We start from the raw sequence: 21,886 nt of genomic DNA, 5'->3' as shown, positions 1-21,886 counted from the left end.
TGCTTTGGGCCTACAGGGAGAATGCCAGTGTTCTCTCTTATCCACCAAGCATTTATTTGGAGTTAATTTTTCCCCATCTCAGTCCATAGAAAAGAAGAAAATGTAGTCCTATAAAACTGAGAACTGTGCAGCTTTCTTATGCAGCTTTGTCAAAGCACCTCTACTGTGTCAGTGATGGGCCAGGTGTTGCCTGATGTGCCACAGTGGGGATGATTTTGTCTTCTGAACATACATCCTTTAGGAACTAGGTTGAGCATATTTTCATTCATGAGCCTAGAGGGAGATGGAACTCAGATCTCCAGAGGTGAAAGGCTAGAGCACCAGCTGAGCTAGCTTTTTATACTTTCAGTTTTACTTACTAGAAATATTTTACATTATTTTTTCTTTTTAGAAATGCAAAATACTTTGAGTCCACAGAAAATATGATGATGAAACTGAACCATAACTTACTGTATAACACCCATGTAGTTTTCAATTTGCACAGCAGATGCATCCCGCCAGTCTGTTTTAAATCCCAGCACCAAGGTATTTGGTCTCATCCTACCCAAACCTGAAGCCTAGTGATATTAAAATACTGCATGAAAAGGTGCAAACACACCAGCTGTTGCTGTAAATGAGAAGTAATGGCAAAAGATAACTGAAGTAATGTTCTGGAGATTCTTAAGATTTGATTGCATTTTGTGAATGTCCTTCATGCCTGTACCCAAGTAGAAAGATTAGGTCTACATTATTCCGGTCATACATGGTTTTTAGATGAAAGAAATGTAGTTTTGCTAATTTAACATTCATTTGCATTTCTTCTGACATGCTCTCATGAAAATGGTTCAGTAACTTAAAACCAAGAGCCAGTTCATGCTGCTGTTTGTGTGCTCATTCTACCTAACAGCATTAAGCTTCTGTCTGGCTTGTAACATAAAGTAAATAAACTAGGTCTTGAAGTCCCTTTAAGGATTTGAAGCACTCAGAGGGAGGAGTAGTGGCAGTCCTTTGTTAAAAACAAATTCTTTACTTTAGTTTAGGAGTTCTAGCCATCCCCCTGAGGAGATGATCCAAAAGTAGCTGAGTACACCTTATATGTAAATAATAATTTGGAAATATGCAGGAAGAATAGGCAATTTGGCAAGATGTAACATCAGACCAGGCTTCCTCCAATGTTCAAAGCAGGTTTTAGGTAGAGATGGGTCTGAGTGCTAAAAGTTGGATCCAAATTTAAGAGGGGACCAGATCTAGATTCAAGCTTCCCCATGGTTCCAGTTAATCTAATTTGATTAAGTATGAGTGCAGACTAAAAAATGCAATATGTTAGGAACATTTTCTTAGAATACACAAATATATTAGCTCTTGAGGTATTGCATTTGCATATTTTTATTGCTAACAAAAGGGAAATGGATAGAGCTATGGGAAAATTGTTTTTGTGAGTTGTACTGACACATTCATATTGTACACATTTAAATGAATAGCTTGTCTGCAAAACAATTTCATACTGATTTCTCCAGGATACTCTATTGGTGGTATGGCCACCTTCCCAAACTGCTGAAAGGGAAGTGTTTATTTGCACTCATGTACTTGATTTTGATCGGTTTCAGAGTAACAGCCGTGTTAGTCTGTATTCGCAAAAAGAAAAGGAGTACTTGTGGCACCTTAGAGACTAACCAATTTATTTGAGCATGAGCTTTCATGAGCTACAGCTCACTTCATTGGATGCACACTGTGGAAACTGCAGAAGACATTACACAGAGACCATGATATAATGTCTTCTGCAGTTTCCACAATATGCATCCGATGAAGTGAGCTGTCGCTCACGAAAGCTCATGCTCAAATAAATTGGTTAGTCTCTAAGGTGCCACAAGTACTCCTTTTCTTTTTTGATTTTGATCATGGCATTTTAAAAGAGATGGAAGAAGAAAAGATCATCAGGAATAATGGTTCTTAGAAACAACAAAAAGAACTGCTGCTTGGCAAGCTGTTTTGTTTTAAATCCCAGCATTTAAAACTCAAGATACTCCTCATTGAGCTTTAATACAACAGAAAGATGTACTGTATTAACATATTGCTATATTAATACATCATCTCACTCACCTCTGCTGTCCATTCAGCAAACATGATAAAACCCATAATATGCTACCAGTGGGTAGCTGTTACCAGAGAACTGACAAAAAGTCTTTTGCGTGTCCATGCTCTTGTGGTGAGGTTGACAGGATGTTTTGCACATGAGAATGGTGGGATTCTTTCCCTGTGCCTCGAGACATACATGTTTATACATGTGCATGTGAAAGAGAGGGAAATGGGGAATCTAAAAGTGGTACCAGTTTAGACTCTGACAATGCTATCTTCAGTGAAGTTAGGTTAATTTTAATGGTCTGTTTATAAGAAAGCTGGAATATGTTCGAAGTGATAGGAAAATGTTTCAGGCAGTGAGTTTTTATTATTTGAGATGGGCTTCACTGTGTTTGCAAAATTAATATGTATAAAACGATAAATATTTCCTGTGATATGAAATACAAAAACATTCTCAAATGTCTAATATACTGCATACCAGCAACAAGAACTCATTTGCAGTGCACTAAGTGCAGGCACAGCTGTTTGTATGGTGCCCTAAAGGCACCTCTATTTTCATAATAGGGCCTCATGCATTTAGGATAGAATCAGCCAGCTTTGTTTCTCAGTTCCATAGCCTGGAACCAAATCTGTTCATGAAGTAGACTATACTACAAAGAGAGGTATCCTCAGGACACCCTCTACATTTTTAACATATTATCCCTTATATACAAGACCTTTTAACAAGTAAACAGTAATGCTTGACGTACAGGGAAGTGTTGATGTAATACTCTTATACGCATTTTGTAAATAAAAAGCTTACTTGAAGGAGACTTTTGACTCCATCTCTAAAGCTGTCAGCTGCCACCGCAGCGTAAAATGCTTTTCTTTTGTTCTTTGTAAGCCAGGCCTGCTTTTTTGCCATGCCACTGTTCATCTCTTTAACACACAGCTTGCGCGGTCCCTGTAGGATACAATAAAATATTAGTAAGAAGACTTTGTTTTATACATCGCACTGTGATTTTGAAGGACTTACCTAGTCTGCTGTATGGGGGAATGGACGGAGTCAGAAAAATACATTTCCAAAAAGAGTCCATGGAGATTCAAAGCTTGTAAAAGAACCGTGCTGGTAACATAATTCACATTCTGTTCAAGAGGACCGAGGCTGTTAATGCTACTTAAATATAGTGATTCTGACAGAAAGAAAGAGTACTCTGAATTGTAACATCTTAGAACAATATTGTGATGAAGTATCTCTGAGCGAACAAACTCCCTACCTGACTTGACTGCATAAGCAACCCTACAGAAGGCTCAACAGATCTTAAGCAGTCATTAAATGCCTATCTTCTGACAGTAAGGGCAAACTAGACCTTAACAAACTGGACACACAAACTCCTTTGTTACTGTGTCTTTCCAGTGATCATCTGATAGCTTAATTGGGAAAAATCCAACAGTTACAATATTTGTAGGCATTATGGGATTCCCACTGACAGCACATAGCAGTTTTTATCACCAGGTTATTTCTGCAGTTATACAAATCACAGTGGTTCATTGTGTCACACTTTTATTACCCACTAAACTAAATTTAGCTGAAATTGTTAGAGAAAAAACAACAACAAAAATGCTTGCGCTAGCACAACCAACTTGTGTTGTTTTATAGGCAGAAATGAAATCTCCTAACACTACATGAAAACCAGTAATAATACAGGAAGATGCCTAATAAGAAAACTTGCTGAAGCCATGTTGAAGCGAAGTTGTCTAGTCTGTACCCACGGACATTAATGGGAAGCTCCCATTAACTTCAGTGATGCAGTATCAGGGCCACATACTCATATAGGACTTGTCTACATAGTGTGCTAGTCCTCACTAGAGAGGTGTAAATTCTCATGCTCACTACATGTTGCATACTAACTGCCCCATGTGGCACCTGCTGCCGTGAACTATAAGTTCCCTGGTGTAATACTGCTTGAAATGGGATCACATTAACATGCACCAGGGAACTTTCGGGGTGCAGTGGCAGGGTCCACATGGGCCAATTGTTGCACAACACACTAGTGTATACTAGAATTTACACCCCTCTAGTGCAGACTAAGGCACCATGCAGAGAAGCCCAAAGACTTGTTTGGGTTGGAAGGGAGCTTATCTAGGTCTTGTAGTCCACCTTTCTGCATTTTGGTAGCATTGATTTAATAATTACTTCAGTAACACGAGGAAAAGGATGCATTAACTGGACTTGACTAGCTCTAACAAGGGTAATTCCATAATCCCTTTTGTAGCTTGTTCCACGATTCAGTTTTTATTACAGTTAAAAAAGTTTGTCCTACATTTAAACTACACTTTTCACTGCTGCAATATAAGCTCATTATTGAAATGATCCCTATCATCTTTACTGCATCTTTTCCGTGCACATAGTTGTAGCTACTCATATAATAACAAAAAGGTGTACTTAGGTAGCTCCTTTCTTCATAAGATTTTGGAGCAGAATCCCTTTCTCCCAAAAGCTTGATGAGTATTGCTATTATCATATATATGGGGAAACTGAGGCACTGAGCGACAAAGGTCAACATAGCAAATCAGTGGCAGAGCTGAGACCTTGGGTATTTTGACTCCTGTGCTCTGTTCCCAAAATCATCGTGCCTCCTTGTCCCCGCACTTTCTCTAGCCTCAGTGTATCCAATTTTTTAAATCTTTCCTTGTAACTCTAATTTTTCCAAACCTCCTCTCATTTTTGGTTGGTCTACTATGAACTCTGAGACACATCTCAATGAGGCATTAGCGAGCAGGCTCCAAATCAGTTGACAGCCTTTTTGTCAAGGCGCATGGCAAAATTCATTGACATGTTCTACTCCTCAGCATCAGTGGGAGCATTGTGTGCCAAATGAGTGGAGAATGGAGCTCTGCAGTGCACACCGGAGAATTTTGCTTTTAATTTTTAGGTTCACATACATAAACCCTACCGTATATACTTGGCAGCAGATGCAGAGACCGTTGTTCTTTGTGAATGAATGTGTGATGTCTAACAGAGCAGGTCTTGTCATGGGTCCTCCTGTTAATACTATGCACTGAGGTCTGGAGGAAGGAAAAAAAGGGTTACATTTAACTGGGAATCTATCTATCTAACTCCAGACTGAGCCATTCACTATTTCCCTGCAAACCTTACCTGAAGTTTTTCACATGATCTTCTACAGCAGTTAATTCCAGTGCACTGTCTAGTGCATTAACATAGTAAAGAGCCTGTGCAGATGAGCCCCAATTTACCTCTGTGTATGACAAAGAAAAACATTGCATATTAAACCATGTTTTTTTCTAAGTGGTATAACAGATGTCAGCATCGTCTTCTCAATGAGCCATAGCACACTGTATTCTATCATGCTCTCTGCCACATAAATGTTTGCGGGAGAGGGGGCATGATGCAAATACAAACATACAAATAAATCCTGCCTCATTCTTTGTTTGAAAAGCGTAGGGAATGTTCTTCCTCTGCTTAAGAGATGTTTTGCTCTCTGTTCCATTAACTCTCTTCCCTTCTCCCGCGTATCAAATGGACACCCCTGAATAAAGAAGTTGCATTTGATGTGATATTTCAGCAGAGGCAATGAAGCTGTTAGGAAGGCACATTACTAGCTCCAATGAGTTAAAAACCACATGCTTTCAAAGAAGAAAATTGAAGGTACGCTTCCTCACTTACTGAGACATGCCAGTCAACCACAAGCTTGTTTGCCTTGCTATCGAACGCATACTGTTGCAACCTCTTTATAGTGCATGGTGTCTGAGAAACAAAGAATACTGCCATGGTAAAGGAACCCTTGTATAACAATATAACATGCCATTGTCCTTTCTCCCTTCTCCTAACAGCCAACCCTTTGGATCCCCTCACCCTTCACGGGTGTGCACTGGTCATGACAATAATCCCGCTCTATTCTGGGACTAGGCTTCAGTAAGGATCCAAGTGGCAGCTCTGCATGCAAAATTCCTGGGGCTTCCTGGCACAGCTGCTGAACTCCTAATTCATATAAGGTCTTGAGGGATGCAAGAGGACAAGACGTACCTGTTTACCCCTAGACCAGTGGAAGAAAAGAAAGGAAACAGTAGTGCCCCAAGATCCTAAACATAGGATCCAAGATTTGGAGAGAGCAGAAGCTGTGTATATTGTGCCTCCTGGCAAGCTAGCCCATCAATGTTACCTAAGAGTGATTCTAAGAGCAGAAAGTAGAAGCAAGTACTCGGAGTGCATCAAAATATCTGAAATAAGATGGGGGTCAGTCCTGGGCTTGTGGCAGGGGAGAGGGCATGGAATGTTACCTTCCAAGTCAAACCTAAGGGTTGGTTCATTGTAACCCCTGCAGACTGAATGCCCTGGGCTCAGTTCATGAACCAAACTCTGCAGGGATTACACAGTCCTGCAAGTGGTCTAAGTCAGGTATCCTAGTTATGGGTATGCTATAAAAATCTAGCTCTATTTCCCAGCTGTTTTCTAAGATACTCAAGACTGTTGGTCTAGCAGAATGTGATCATTCAGCTGTATGTAATTACTTTCCAAAAGCCACATCTTTTTGCTGCTGATATCCTTGTTTCACACTTTTACTGATGTTTGGCTGAAGGAATCAGACTGGAAATAAATTATTTCTAAATTCTGTTGTCGTGCCTGTGTAAATGGGAAGTAACACCAGTTACACCAGTGTAGAACCAGCATTATATGCAACTTTTAAAATTCTGAATATGGCCTTTTTGATTTTTTCCCCCCCAAGGTAGGAAAGAATGTCTCACCTTTCTGAGTATCACTCAGCTGCCAGTAAAGAATGTAACATCTCATATGGGTAGTTAGTAGAAGTGCTCCTCTCCTGGTGGGAGGGAGAGAGAGTTTCTGTGCAAATGTATTAGCTGGGAAGCTTGTTGCTTTTTCAGTCTGAGAGAGTGTCTTCACTGCAGAGTTAGCCCCAGTGATTGGAATCCAGGTCTGAGCACCTGGTTGGTCTTGCCTGCGTGTGAACAGCCACAGAGCAAAGCCCTGCCTGAGTTACTCTGTACTCTTTGGTTCTGCCTTTTCCTGTGCATGTCACTAGGACTTCTGGGGGGCATAGTCTGTGGTTCTTTGTATTGCAGTAAGCTGAGCTGGTCTAGGATTCTTTCCTGGTATTTGTTCATCCTTGTAGGCATTGGAGGACTATCAGCACTCCAGTGATATAGCCTACATCCTCATTGGAAAGTGGGTGGGTAACCAACCTGAGTGAAAGAGGAACCTAGACTGTAACCCACGCCCAGGTTGAAAGCACCACAAACTCTGGTGAGAGGGTCTTGTGTGTGTGACAGCAAGAAGGTGGTGGTGGTGGTGGTTAGGGCAACACTAAGGTAATTAGCCTAGTTAACTCTGCTGTGAAGAAATACCCTAAAATTAGTGACCATTCTGATTTAAGACTCCAAATAGGGGTGTAGCAGACGAGCCACTTCTGGATTAAAAAGCTGAAAGAACAGCTTTGTTCCTTTGCACAGGTGAGTCTGCTAAGACCAGCTGAGTTAGACTGCTTGTTGCAAAAGCCTGATAAGGAGATGTGCCTTTGGGGGTAGAAAGGAGCTGTTTCCTAAAAATCTCCCTCAGAAGTTTCTCCCCAGAGGTGGTTCTAGCATAAGATGGGGCTGGTTGAGAGGACTAGATGAAAGCTGTAGCCTGAAAGGAAGGATTAGACTTTTGATCTAGGAATGGGTAACAGAGTTCATACCTCCTAAGAGCTGGAGTTTGTGATTAGGGTATCTCCTTTCTGCTTCCAAGAAGGCTGGATTAAATGTGCCATAGGGAAAGGACCTTTATTAGGGCGCCATGTTTTGGAAATTTTAAAGTAGTATTCTTGTGATTTCTTAGTTATACATTTTTATACCCATGTGTCCCAAATTCTCTACTACTTTTGGGCCTTTTCTGCACACAAAAGTTACATTGGTTTAACTTGAATCGGAAGTTACATTGGTTTAATGAAACTCATGCAAACCTCTCTGTGAATACTCTAATACCTGTTTATGCTAAATTTATATCAATTCAGATTACACCTGTATATAAGCCAGATTCAAATTGATTTCAGAGCATCTACACACAAATGTACATCTGCTTAACTGAATTGGTTTTAAATCATATCTTAAGTTAAACTGGTGCAACTTTGTGTATGAACTAGGCCTTGGGTTATCCTTGGGCTGCTTGTAATATCCACAATACAATGAGGTTTTGCCTTAAGAAATCTGTAGAATGGGATTTCTCTGTTATTCATTGTGTGCTGTCCATAGTGCCTGGGGCCTCCAATCCTCCTTATGGCAGAAGTTATGTTGAAAAAGGAATGACCATAGGGCCTAGGCAGTAGCCTTAGGAATGACTACAACGACCTCAATTAACTGCATATCATGAACAAAAAATAATAAACAACTTTTCCAGTCTCACCTGGCTTCTTGTATGTCACATAAATATAGAGGAAGAGCTCAATGGCATACGTGATGAGAGCTGCCCACCAGTTGATGACAAACATGACACCACAGCACAGCATGGCTCCAAAAAGTGACACCCACATGTTGTAATACTTGAATGCAGGTCTCCAGCCTATTTAAATGAGAATCAGAAAAATCAGAAATGGAAAAGGTGGAAGGTATATTCACACTGCCTGCAGATAGAAATGATTGTGCTGTAAAAGGGCTCTCGTAAGTATTTGATATAGTTTTGTATGCAAAAGGATGAAGACTGTGTTGAGACCTCTTGGATATTCAGACCGCTGGGGTCTCTGAAGTCTCTCCCCCTGGCTATTGCAGGATTGTTCCCTACAGTACCTCTTCAATGGCTTTGTCCAGTTGGTTTTAAACAGTCAGTGCATTTACATGCTTTTGCCAAATCATAGATTACAGAATCAGAACTGAAAATGAATTTTTCCATAACTGCAGGTAATAGGTTATTGTCTCCTTTTTGATGCATTTATATAACTCTCATTAATGTTAATGGGAATTATGCTCCAAGAGGAGAATATATCTCAATATTGTAAGTGCTCCTGCCTTTTAAACTTAGAAATCATTTGGGATCACTGAAAAAAAAATTGCAATTGACTTTAAAAAGGTATTATTCCTACTGCTCTTGAGCTGTGATATTGAATACTTCCCCTGCTAGCAATTAAAATGATGAGTCAAAGGGTGAACATCCATGGTTTGTGGGTCTCTACCAGGTGTTCTTCAGAACAGATTCTTTGGCGAGGGAAAAACACTGAAGGTGTAAGGAGGTCCCCAGTACCCTAACATGGATCACAATAATAATGATGGAATGAGAAGGCACCACTGTGAAGAAATTTACTGTCCTGTAGTCTTGCAATTAGGAACATCTATCACTGTGAATTGACAGGAGCCAAAGGAAACAAGGAAAATAAGGAGAAAAAATTGCTATAGTTTTATATGAAATGTTAAGTAGTTACAGAATCATGACTGATGCACACATGAAGAGCACAAAGGTAATTTGTACTGAGCTCTATGCAGCACAGAGCAGATCTGCATTTGTTCAGCTCCGTAGATAATTAGCAGAAGTGCTTATTTTTTCTGCCCTCTGAACAACTGGCAGCATGCAGACATGTGGGAAGGGACTTGATATATATGTTTATGCCGCCACTGTGGCTTCTTTCACACTGGAAATAGAGTGTATGTCTCTACTGTTTGAAATTAATAATTGATTTGCAGCAGCGGAAAATTGCCTTTACTGTTGGTCAAAAGGGGCATTGTTCAGATTATTCTTATTTTTGGCTGTCAACCTTTCATTCATGAAAATAAAGAGGATTACTCTGACCGTGGTGCTACAAATACACCTGGATGCTCCCCTGTTGCATATACCTGGAGAGAGGCCCTTCATCCTCTTCTCTCTCCTCCCCTGTCCAGGACTTGCAATGGTATAGACTAGTCAGGGGTCAGAGCTCAGACCAAAACATTAAGCAGAGACCTCATGGATCCCAGTCATCCATTTGGAGGGACTCTCTGCAATTTCTCTACAACACTTCTAATAGCTATGGCAGGCCCACCGTCAATGCTGCCACTGTTTTGTTGGTTCATTGCTGCTCTATGTAACCCACTATAGGGGCTGCCATTTCCAATAATAGTCTTACTATTATTAATAACTTACTACAAAATGCACTGCAGAGCTTCTGCATTTATTGGGGAGAAGATCATGCTACTTGATGTGGTTTCTTCCCTCCCCACATTCCTGGCTTACCCACTTTCCCCCAGTGGCTGATAGGCCACATGGAGTTTTGCAAAGGGGTCGGTGGAAGTGACTGTGTAGCTGGGAAAGCATCTCGTGGCAGCTTTGCATCTCGTGGCATTGTTCTGCTCCCTTCCGTACTGTGCAGTTGCAGGGAGCATAAAGCTATATATTTCCAGAGCCAAATTACAGTTTGAGAGAGAGCCATTAGTCTTAACTTGAAGAGATAAGTCACAGTCTTCAGTGGGAGCATGGTCAGGCTGCACATTGTATATCTTATTTGTTTGCAGTGTTGTTGTAGCCACGTTGGTCCCAGGATATGAGAGAGACAAGGTGGGTGAGCTAATATCTTCTGTCAGACATTTTATTTTATCTTGTATTTATTATTTCTCTTCAGGTCTGGGAAAGAAGAGCTCTGTGGAGCTCGAACGCTTCTCTCTTTCTGCAACAGACGTTGGTGCAATAAAAGATATGACCTCGCCCCTCCCCCCGCCCCCCGTCTCTATCATATAACTTACTCATTTTATAGATGCCGGAACTTTTGCTGGACAGCAGCTAAATGTTAAGTTGCCCTTTTTATGCTATTTTGATATCACAAACTATGATGCCTACAATCAGTTCATAGTGGGCCCTAAAACTAACCTGGAGATTTTGCATATGATGCATGAAAACAGGAGAAGTTAATAAGCGCGTATGAAGCCAGGAAAAAGTTGGAGATGATGGGAGCAATGGTGTTCAGTTCAGCTGCAAGAAAGAAGCATAAGTATGTACATATATATATCTTCTTACCATATGTTCCATTCTATGCATCCGAAGAAGTGGGCTGTAGCCCACAAAAGCTTATGCTCAAATAAATGTGTTAGTCTCTAAGGTGCCACAAGTACTCCTGTTCTTTTTTGGATACAGACTAACATGGCTGCTACTTTGAAACCTTAGATTTCATGTGCATGTCTTTCTGATGGCTTTGGGGTTAGACAGCTGTTTCCTCAAAATGCACTAATACTTGGATATTGGAGAAGTTCAAGTTACACCTGCAAAACCTGGGTAACTTTCCAGAGGGAGCTAATTTAGGGCCAGATTGTGAAACCCTTACTCAGATTGGGTACTACCTGACTCTACAAATGATATAAGTGACTTTAATGACGCTACTTGTAATGTAAGGGACTATTCAATGGAAAGGCATCACAATCTGGCCTTTAATTTTGGTTTAAGTTTTTTTAAAATGTAATTGAGCAGATGATGCACTTCGTAAAAGCAAAAGGGTGATGGTGAATTTATTTTCTTTGCTTTTTAAGAGGCATTCTGAAACAACACGTCACACACTTGAATTTGAAGTCTTATGAAAAATTAACTTCAAAAATTCCAGACATCCAAAACTGCTGCTAATAATGATCAAATAAGTACTAGAAAGCAATAGCGGGAATCTCCAAGGACCAGTGCTGTGAGCTTGTGTTGAAGTCAGTGGGAATTTTCAGTGTGAAAGGTTTGCAAATCAGTTTGGTTTGTATAATACTTAAAAGAGATTTGAAATGAATGCCAAATGGAAAGTGTATGAAGAAGTGTCTTAAGTGTCCGTGCTGGATTTCCTACTGTGATGAGCATGTATCTCTCCTATTGAAATCAATTGGACCTGTGGGTGCTTAGCTCCTTTGAAAATAACAACATAATGGCAGTAATAACCAACTGTCATAGTTCACTTATGTTTCCTGTTCATATTATGGGCCTGATCCTACTTCATCTGAGATAAACAAATTTTTGCCATTGCTTTCAGTGGGAAAATCAAGCCCCATACATTTTCTGATTCTACAATTTCAGTATTACCTCTGCTTCTCACTATAACTTAATACTAGCATCTCTGGAGTGGATGTTAATGTCTCACCTATTCCTTGTACAGCAAACATTTCATCAATGGATTCAGTTAAGATCCTTTTGCCCTGAGTGTTTTTTTTAAGGATTTGATAGAAGGTGGTCAATGGCCAAAATAATAAATGTTCTGGCCTTGAGCCATAGTTAGGTGGGTCAAGAGTAATGTGTGGCCAGAACTAGCTCAACCATTGGTTGGTGAGCACACCAATTAGCATCTAAGCTGAGTGTTTGATTAATGATTTAAGAACAGGATGCATTAATAACCTGTAGCAATCTAAAATGCATTCTGCACTCATTGCACTTTTTACTTTCTTGCAAAATGAAATGAATTAAAAACACATTAAATTAAATGCCAAGATGGAGTGGGATTGAATAGTAGATATTTTTATGAAAATGAATTTAAATTCTCAGTTATTTGTTTCTAAATTATAGCAGGCAATTGGAACATATATACAAACCAATCAGAATGAATGCCATAGCAATAATGAAAGTAAGAACATATCCTCGGAGTGGTTCATTGTTCTTCCCATATCCTTTAGCGAAAAAGTGGAGTGCTTTGTAGATGTTATCCTTGCAAAGAGCCTGGGAGATAAATCAGAATTTAATAGCACTTTTTGCATTAGAAAAAGTTATTTCATTCTAGGGAAAGCTGACCCAAAATGACACCATGCTCTAGTAAGGAATAATTGTATCTATCTCAGGTATTTCAAAGATGTTTATCATCATGGTATCTAAGCACTGAAGTAAGGTGATAATCAACTCCCTAGAGTACAATAGCTAAATAAAATCAGTGATGCTTAACACTCGCTCTTTCTGATACAAACACTTACCAGATAAGTCTCACAAGACCCATGAGAGGTAGCTAAATGGTGGAAACTGAGGCACAAATTAGTGACTTGTCTAAATCACACAGCAAGTCTGTAGCAGAGCTGGGATTTAAATGCAGGAACCCCACAGCTCTTGCCTCTGAATCCCATGCTCAGATCAGTAGGCCATGCCTCTTTCTGTAGTAAAATAATAAGACCTTTCTAAAATATTTTATATCACTGCTGGTAAGAAGATACAGTTCAGCTAATTACATATCTTGGGAGCAAAGTAGGATAGAAGGAAATTAATGCTCTTTATTGTACCTGGAAAACCTTGGGTGCACTGACAAGTGAGGCTAGAGCTGACGAGAGGGTCGCAGAAAAGATTCCTGCAGTGATTAGAGGACCAAAGCCAGAAACCATGCTCATAACCTTTGGAAGCAACAAAAGTAAAGAACTGTCAGGCTCGCAAATAGGATACACTGATCCATCATAGCTATTTATATGGTCCCAATTACCAGAGTACCTTAGCACCTCATCTGTATTTATTGGCAAAATCCCCTGTGAGGTCAGGAAATAACATTCTCAGTTTACAGTTTGGAAACTGAGGCCCAGAAAGACTAAGAGCCAAATCTTTAAAGGTATTTAGATGCCTAACTCCCATTACAATCAGCATAAAACCTTAACCATGACCTCAGCAACTTTAAGGCAACATAACTTCTCAAATGTATGGAAAGTGTGGCAGTCAGGTGTGCTGATTTCTTGATATAAGAGCAGCTAAGGTCACTTAAGGCTTTTTGCTAGAGTGTCAGTTTCATGATGCAGAGGCATGGACTGCTTTTTAGTATCTTCTGGAGTGTTGGAAAGAGCTCTTGAGTGTTGTAGGCAATGTGAAAGTGGCAAGCAATGCAGGAGACTTATCTCTTTGTAGCTTATTTCTATGGTTTTCAGATTTTGAGTTAGGGGCGTGTGTCTTGATGCAGCCTTAACTGTCAGTAAACAAAGTTTGTGGGTTTATATATGTGTGTGTATCATGGTGTGTGTGCGCTTGTATCATTTATGATTTTGCATATTATATAAATAAAACACTTTAAAACCTGGAAATTGTTCATCAGCCCATAACGACATTCCTGGGCTTTACAGCTGGAAAAGTCATAGCCAAGGGTACAGGCAGAGGATCCATTACAGTTCATTCCAGATACAACTGTGTCATTGGTGTTCCCAGTAGCATCACGTACAACACATGCAGCTGGGGAAACAACAGCATGTGATTATTTCCCTTTCTTTTGACAACAGAAGAATGTGCCCCCCATACTTTGGAGCTTAGCTGCATGGACTATGTACAAATGGCTGCTTCTATCCCACAGAGTATTGCTTTTCAGTAGGGTAAGTTCACTTCTCTGGATTGTGAACTTGGGCCAGTGGAGGAGAGGGGGACTGCCTTACTCATGGGAGTGGAACACTAGGTACTTTGGAGATCAGCAGAAAATTATCTAAATTAACTCGGAATTGATGTAGTGAAGTAAATGTTCCATCTATGGCCCCTTCTAAAACTACCAGTATTCAAAAACAATCATGTTGCCAAACAGTTTAGGGTCTGAGCATACATTTCTTGTCTAACCAAGATTCCCACTGGCTTCATAGGTTCAGATCCTCAGCTGCTGTAAATCATTGTAGCTCCATTTAAGTCAATAGAGTTGTACTGATTTACCTGGGCTGAGAATTTGATCCAAAGTCTCTTTGTTACTAATGATATTTATGTTCACTCTCTTTTTGTTTGTAACCCCAGAAGAGGGAAGAAACACATTCGGGCTTGGCTACACTTGCGAGTTACAGCTCAATAAAGGAGCCCGGGCGCACTAGCTCATTACCCATACACACTGGCAAGGCACGTAGAGCGCTCTGACTCCATGGCTACAGCGCTGCTGGTACTCCACCCCGGCGAGTGGAATAACATTTGCTGTGCCCTTGCTGGAGCACCACGGTGCCACTGTGAACGAGGTGTTGCTTTACTATGCTCTGATCAGCCTCTAGAAACATCCCATAATCCCCTTAAGTCAAGTGGCCACTCTTGTCATTGTTTGGAATCGGCTGCAGGAATGCGGAAATGCCCTTTGAAAGTTCCGTTTCTGTCAGCCAGCTGCTTATCTGCTCCTAGACAAAGCAAGCCATTAGTGTGGAATGCTGTGTGAGAGAGAGAGAGAGGCGGGGGGGAGGCCGAGGAGGGTCTGCTGCTGTCTGAACTTACAAGACAGCATCCTGACATGCTCTCAGCACCCCAAAAACCCACTCTCTCTCCCCACACATATACACAACACACTTCTAGTCACACTCCACCCCACCCCACCCCCATTTGAAAAGCATGTTGCAGCCACTTGCATGCTGGGATAGCTGCCCATAATGCACCGCTCCCAATGCCGCTGCAAGTGCCGCAAATGTGGCCACGCCAGTGCGCTTGAAGCTGTCAGTGTGGACAGACTGCAGCGCTTTCCCTACTGCGCTCTATGAAGGCTGGTTTAACTCAAAGCGCTCTACATCGGCAAGTGTAGCCATGCCCGAAGTGAACTTATGGAGCTCTGATATCAACAGCTTTAGCTGCTAATGTGTAAGTTTATTCAGTTTTTTCAAACATACCCAAACAAAAATGGTTTAAGGATCGCAAAATACCATTACATATGTAGCAAACCGATCTACAGACTGAACAGAAATGACCACATCCACCTCTGAAATGTAGCCCCCTCTGGTGTTGAAGTGCAGCAACTGCTTAACAGAACAGCCACATTACACAGGTTTAAAGCAGACTTCACTTTCTGAATTCTGAAACTGAAATTGCAGGGGGAATGCAGGTATACAGAATGCAGTTACCAGAGTTTGAATATGGCTAGGGCAACAGCACATCTACTTTTGCATAAAGTACCAACACCCAAAAAGTTGGAAGCCTTTACTTTTCTCTCTCCTTTGAAAGGAAGTTTCCCACAGAGCCCTAGTACATGCTAGGGCACATATTCAGAGGGGAAGAGTGCCACTTACTAATTGTTTCTTGCAGCATTGTTAAAGTGGAAAGAAACCTTTATTTCTTGATCAAAGATTTATTGCACCCTTTGTAATGAGAATTTAATTGAATGTTTGTCTTACACAGATGATGCCTGCAGTGCAAGCCTGTGTTCTATCCTGTGTTTGTTTTGTTGAACTGTCATTTCCAAACTCCAGTGCCATGGGGCACCTTGTGGCCTAACATTTCTTCTTTAGGGAATTAATTGATTTATCCTGTCTTGAAATGTGAAGACTCAGAGTTTGCATGTAACTCTGACACTTGTGTGTGCAGTAATGTCAGCAGGAGAGCAGCTGGAGGCCACTTGGAGAACTTTCATGTGAAAGAGGAGCAAAATCATGAGCAGTTTGATTTGTGGTAATTCTCCTACCCTTTACTACCAAACTAGTTTGTTCTTAAGTACTGTACATGGATGGTCTTTGTTGCTAAATCATTTGGCATTGTGGAGTTTCTTTATAATGTGTAAAGAATCTCTCTACCCATATGTAAGCACACATATGCTCAAATTCTACCCAGATGCCACATAGAGATTTTTGGTTTTGCTGAATGGTTTGTTTTGTTTTTTAAATACTATAAAGCCGAAAGAGCTGTCTTACTACATAGCAAATCCTCCAGATCAAAAGTAATGATGAGGTTGAGGATGCGTATAGAGCTCTAAAACTACTTAACTATATTAATTGTGACACAAAACAGATGTTCACTACTTACCTACACATATTGCAACTCCTAGATAGGCAACAGATGTAATCAGAATGGCCAACATTGTTCCTTTGGGTATAGCAGCTTGTGGATCCTTAAAAATTGTAATTGCAAAAATTGATGTGAGTCCTTTATGTATTTGTAAATTAAGAGTGTGTACTGTGATTATTTACAAGTTAGCAAGTTTTGGTGCTGCCACTTTGTGATATTTTAAAATAAAATATTTTAGGGAGGGAGAAATTGTTACCCATTAGATCTGTACAAGGAACTCACTCTCCAGCATGGGGATGGAGTCAGATACTTCTGTGGCACCATCCCCCTCCCCTGAATGCTGCAAAGGAGGCACTGCAGAACTCCATTTAGGGCAGGGCCACACTGTGAGACTCCCTAGCTGTACATTTAATTTAAGTCCCCTTTGCACTAACATAACAGTGGCCCTTAGTCTCCTGCTTTAAGCACTCACCCAAACCATTGTACAATTCAATTAGCCAGTAAGATTAGGGGAAATAGTCATTTTGAAAGAAAGGACACTACTATTACTGTTGGAAACTCATAATCCCCAGTTATGTCCGAAGTGAGCTCCTACCTTTCAGGTTGCTTTTACTTTTACATTAGATTATTCAGGAAAAGTCAGCTATGTGTTATTGCTGGGAGAGGCAAGTGTGTTGGGTCAGCATTTCTTCTATAAACTGTAACTGAAAACTATATCAGCACTGTTCATGCTTCTGTGGATAAAGGGCTCTAAGACATTCCATTATTAATTATGATTTTTAGGAGATTTTAATACCTTAAAAATTCTTGCAGGCAATAACTTGGTGTATACTTGTTCAGCCTAGAAAGCTATTTTTTGTTAATTTTCTTTTTAATTTTGGTTTAGTGATAATTTTATTTTTTTACTTAAAGGAGCACGAAAGGTATATTTTTACGTTTTTCAGAAATTTTTTGGATCTTTATTAAACAGATTTGTTTTTGTCAATGAAATTTAGCAAATCATTGTGTGTAATGTGGATGAATGACTTAATTATGTTAACACTTAACATTATCAAACAAGTATTAATGTAGTAAAGTTTCACTGGGCTAAAAATCCCCAAACAAATCACTTCAGTTGCATATGAATCTTTAACCTTCAGTCATTACGGCTTTTAACATATGCCATCCCAGTGTTCATGTGACAAGTAGCGATTGTATAGGTGGGATCTTATGCTGCAATCTTAAAACACTAACTAGAAGGACATTTACTCAATATGTCATCACCCGTTCAGGGTCTGAGCAAAAGGCCTTGAAGTCTGGAAGAGACAGGCTCCACCTAACGAAGAGAGGGAAGAGCATCTTCGCAAGCAGGCTGGCTAACCTAGTGAGGAGGGCTTTAAACTAGGTTCACCGGTGGAAGGATACCAAAGCCCTGGGGGAAGTGGGATACTGGGAGGAAGCACGAGCAGGAGAGCACAAAAGGGGAGGGCTCCTGCCTCATACTGAGAAAGAGGGACGATCAGCGAGTTATCTCAAGTGCCTATACACAAATGCAAGAAGCCTGGGAAACAAGTAGGGAGAACTGGAAGTCCTGACACAGTCAAGGAATTATGATGTGACTGGAATAACAGAGACTTGGTGGGATAACTCACATGACTGGAGTACTGTCATGGATGGATATAAACTGTTCAGGAAGGACAGGCAGGGCTGAAAAGGTGGGGGAGTTGCATTGTATGTAAGAGAGCAGTATGACTGCTCAGAGCTCCAGTATGAAACTGCAGAAAAACCTGAGAGTCTCTGGATTAAGTTTAGAAGTGTGAGCAACAAGGGTGATGTCGTGGTGGGAGTCTGCTATAGACCACCGGACCAGGGGGATGAGGTGGACGAGGCTTTCTTCCGGCAACTCACAGAAATTACTAGATCGCAGGCCCTGGTTCTCATGGGAGACTTCAGTCACCCTGATATCTGCTGGAAGAGCAATACAGCGGTGCACAGACAATCCAGGAAGTTTTTGGAAAGTGTAGGGGACAATTTCCTGGTGCAAGTGCTGGAGGAACCAACTAGGGGCAGAGCTCTTCTTGACCTGCTGCTCACAAACTGGAAAGAATTAGTAGGGGAAGCAAAAGTGGATGGGAACCTGGGAGGCAGTGACCATGAGATGGTTGAGTTCAGGATCCTGACACAAGGAAGAAAGGAGAGCAGCAGAATACGGACCCTGGACTTCAGAAAAGCAGACTTTGACTCCCTCATGGAACTGATGGGCAGGATCCCCTGGGAGAATAACATGAGGGGGAAAGGAGTCCAGGAGAGCTGGCTGTATTTTAAAGAATCCTTATTGAGGTTACAGGGACAAACCATCCCGATGTGTAGAAAGAATAGTAAATATGGGAGGAGACCAGCTTGGCTTAACAGTGAACTCCTTGCTGATCTTAAACACAAAAAAGAAGCTTACAAGAAGTGGAAGATTGGACAAATGACCAGGGAAGAGTATAAAAATATTGCTCAGGCATGCAGGAGTGAAATCAGGAAGGCCAAATCACACTTGGGGTTGCAGCTAGCAAGACATGTTAAGAGTAACAAGAAGGGTTTCTTCAGGTATGTTAGCAACAAGAAGAAAGTCAAGGAAAGTGTGGGCCCCTTACTGAATGAGGGAGGCAACCTAGTGACAGAGGATGTGGAAAAAGCTAATGTACTCACTGCTTTTTTTGCCTCTGTCTTCACAAACAAGGTCAGCTCCCAAACTACTGCACTGGGCAGCACAGCATTATTTAGAAAAGCTGGACGAGCACAAGTCCATGGGGCCGGATGCGCTGCATCCGAGAGTGCTAAAGGAGTTGGCGGATGTGATTGCAGAACCATTGGCCATTATCTTTGAAAACTCATAGCGATCGGGGGAGGTCCCGGACGACTGGAAAAAGGCTAATGTAGTGCCCATCTTCAAAAAAGGGAAGAAGGAGGATCTGGGGAACTACAGGCCAGTCAGCCTCACCTCAGTGCCTGGAAAAATCATGGAGCAGGTCCTCAAGGAATCAATTCTGAAGCACTTAGAGGAGAGGAAAGTGATCAGGAACAGTCAGCATGGATTCACCAAGGGCAAGTCATGCCTGACTAATCTAATTGCCTTCTATGATGAGATAACTGGCTCTGTGGATGAGGGGAAAGTAGTGGATGTGTTATTCCTTGACTTTAGCAAAGCTTTTGACATGGTGTCCCACAGTATTCTTGCCAGCAAGTTAAAGAAGTATGGGCAGGATGAATGGACTATAAGGTGGATAGAAAGCTGGCTAGATTGTCGGGCTCAACGGGTAGTGATCAATGGCTCCATGTCTAGTTGGCAGCCGGTATCAAGCGGAGTGCCCCAAGGGTCGGTCCTGGGGCCAGTTTTGTTCAATATCTTCATTAATGATCTGGAGGATGGCGTGGATTGCACCCTCAGCAAGTTTGCAGATGACACTAAACTGGGAGGAGAGGTAGATATTCTGGAGGGTAGGGATAGGATAGAGAGGGACCTAGACAAATTGGAGGATTGGGCCAAAAGAAATCTGATGAGGTTCAACAAGGACAAGTGCAGAGTCCTGCACTTAGGACGAAGAATCCCATGCACCGCTACAGACTAGGGACTGAGTGGCTAGGCAGCAGTTCTGCAGAAAAGGACCTAGGGGTTACAGTGGACAAGAAGCTGGATATGAGTCAACAGTGTGCCCTTGTTGCCAAAATAGCCAATGGCATAAGTAGGGACATTGCCAGCAGATCGAGGGACGTGATCGTTCCCCTCTTTTCGACATTGTTGAGGCCTCATCTGGAGTACTGTTTCCAGTTTTGGGCCCCACACTACAAGAAGGATGTGGAAAAATTGGAAAGTATCCAGCGGAGGGCAACAAAAATGATTAGGGGACTGGAACACATGACTTATGAGGAGAGGCTGAGGGAACTGGGATTGTTTAGTCTGCGAAAGAGAAGAATGAGGGGGGATTTGATAGCTGCTTTCAACTACCTGAATGGGGGTTCCAAAGAGGATGGATCTAGACTGTTCTCAGTGGTAGCAGATGACAGAACGAGGAGTAATGGTCTCAAGTTGCAGTGGGGGAGGTTTAGGTTGAATATTAGGAAAAACTTTTTCACTAGGAGAGTGGTGAAGCACTGGAATGCGTTACCTAGGGAGGTGGTGGAATCTCCTTCCTTTGAGGTTTTTAAGATCAGGCTTGACAAAGCCCTGGCTGGGATGATTCAGTTGGGCATTGGTCCTGCTTTGAGTAGGGGGTTGGACTAGATGACCTCCTGAGGTCCCTTCCAACCCTGATATTCTATGATTCTAAGTCAAAGCAAAGACTCTCATGGATGTCAGTGAATTTTGGATCAGGCCCTTCATGAATGAATGAATGACTGCCTGTTTCAGAGACACGACCTTATAATGGTTTGCTACAAACTTTAGAGGCAGTTTAGTTTGTCTACTTCTAAATTTTAAGCTACAGCTTATGTTGTGTTTCAGGTTTCTCTTTAGGCTGATTAATTTCATTAGATCACTCTTGATGCATCTGAGCATGGGCAGTGGGGGATTCCCAGTGTGGATGGGGGCTATGGAAACATCCATGCAGTCAGGATAATACAGCTCTGTAGGGCTGATGTGGAGTGAGAATGTTATGTGTCCCACCAATCCACTCACTTCCCACCCTGTCCTAGTTCCTGAGTGGTTCCCGAGATCTGTGGAGAGAACTCCACATTGTCTGGGAAGGAAGAGATGCTGCTGTGGAAGCTCTACTGAGTTATGTGTAATTCCTGCACATCAGTGGCCTGCCAGGCAAAGGCCTAAATCAAAGCAGCTGCTTTCCTTGTAGACACTAGGTTTGATGAAATAATGGGGATTCTCTCAGATGGAATGAGAAGGGGCTGGTTCAGACTCAACAGAATGCTCCCAGTCAAAAAATCCATCGCAAATGCTATTGACTGGATGCTATCATGCTTACTCCTATTGAGTAGCACCTGGCTTCAAAAGCAGCCCCAGTAAAACAAAGGCAACCCAAGCTTTTGGAACAGAGACCCTGGGGGCAGAGGGGAGGTTCGCCTTCCTCTGAAGCATGGGGCACAGGTCATTTATTGGTTTAAACTCGAGTAAATAGCTCAAGATTTGAGGACATGAGTAATTCAGTCAGAGGGTCTGGGACTATTGGAGGAGTGGGCAGGTGAGCTTCTGTGGCCTTCAGTGTGCCGGAGGACAGACAAAATGATCTTGATGATTTGTTCAGGCCTTAAAGA

General features: G+C 41.6%; 1 protein-coding gene and 1 long non-coding RNA gene across 6 annotated transcripts in view; one reads left to right on the top strand and one right to left on the bottom strand.

The window, feature by feature from the left end:
- The window catches only part of LOC311527656, a 38,314-nt gene extending 27,612 nt beyond the window's left edge, over window positions 1–10,702 (top strand). Inside the window, exon 5 of the long non-coding RNA XR_014713407.1 lies at window positions 10,638–10,702. This is a non-coding gene — a long non-coding RNA (uncharacterized lncRNA). The remainder of the gene's footprint in view (window positions 1–10,637) is intronic.
- Window positions 1–21,886, bottom strand: part of SLC12A1 (solute carrier family 12 member 1) — a 67,751-nt gene that overhangs the window by 22,060 nt on the left and 23,805 nt on the right. For all 5 annotated transcript variants that reach the window (XM_084641854.1, XM_084641857.1, XM_084641853.1 and 2 more), the window contains 10 exons: window positions 16,673–16,757; window positions 14,010–14,161; window positions 13,237–13,344; window positions 12,565–12,688; window positions 10,883–10,984; window positions 8,459–8,614; window positions 5,198–5,297; window positions 4,995–5,106; window positions 2,861–3,001; window positions 451–557 (listed from right to left, as the gene is read on the bottom strand). In XM_084641854.1, coding sequence (XP_084497980.1) covers window positions 451–557; window positions 2,861–3,001; window positions 4,995–5,106; window positions 5,198–5,297; window positions 8,459–8,614; window positions 10,883–10,984; window positions 12,565–12,688; window positions 13,237–13,344; window positions 14,010–14,161; window positions 16,673–16,757 — 1,187 coding nt within the window. The remainder of the gene's footprint in view (window positions 1–450; window positions 558–2,860; window positions 3,002–4,994; window positions 5,107–5,197; window positions 5,298–8,458; window positions 8,615–10,882; window positions 10,985–12,564; window positions 12,689–13,236; window positions 13,345–14,009; window positions 14,162–16,672; window positions 16,758–21,886) is intronic.

Source organism: Lepidochelys olivacea (genome assembly GCF_965140295.1).
Source record: "Lepidochelys olivacea isolate rLepOli2 genome assembly, chromosome: 10".
In the NCBI taxonomy this organism is placed as follows: Eukaryota; Metazoa; Chordata; order Testudines; family Cheloniidae; genus Lepidochelys; species Lepidochelys olivacea.
This window is presented reverse-complemented; position numbering and strand designations above follow the sequence as displayed.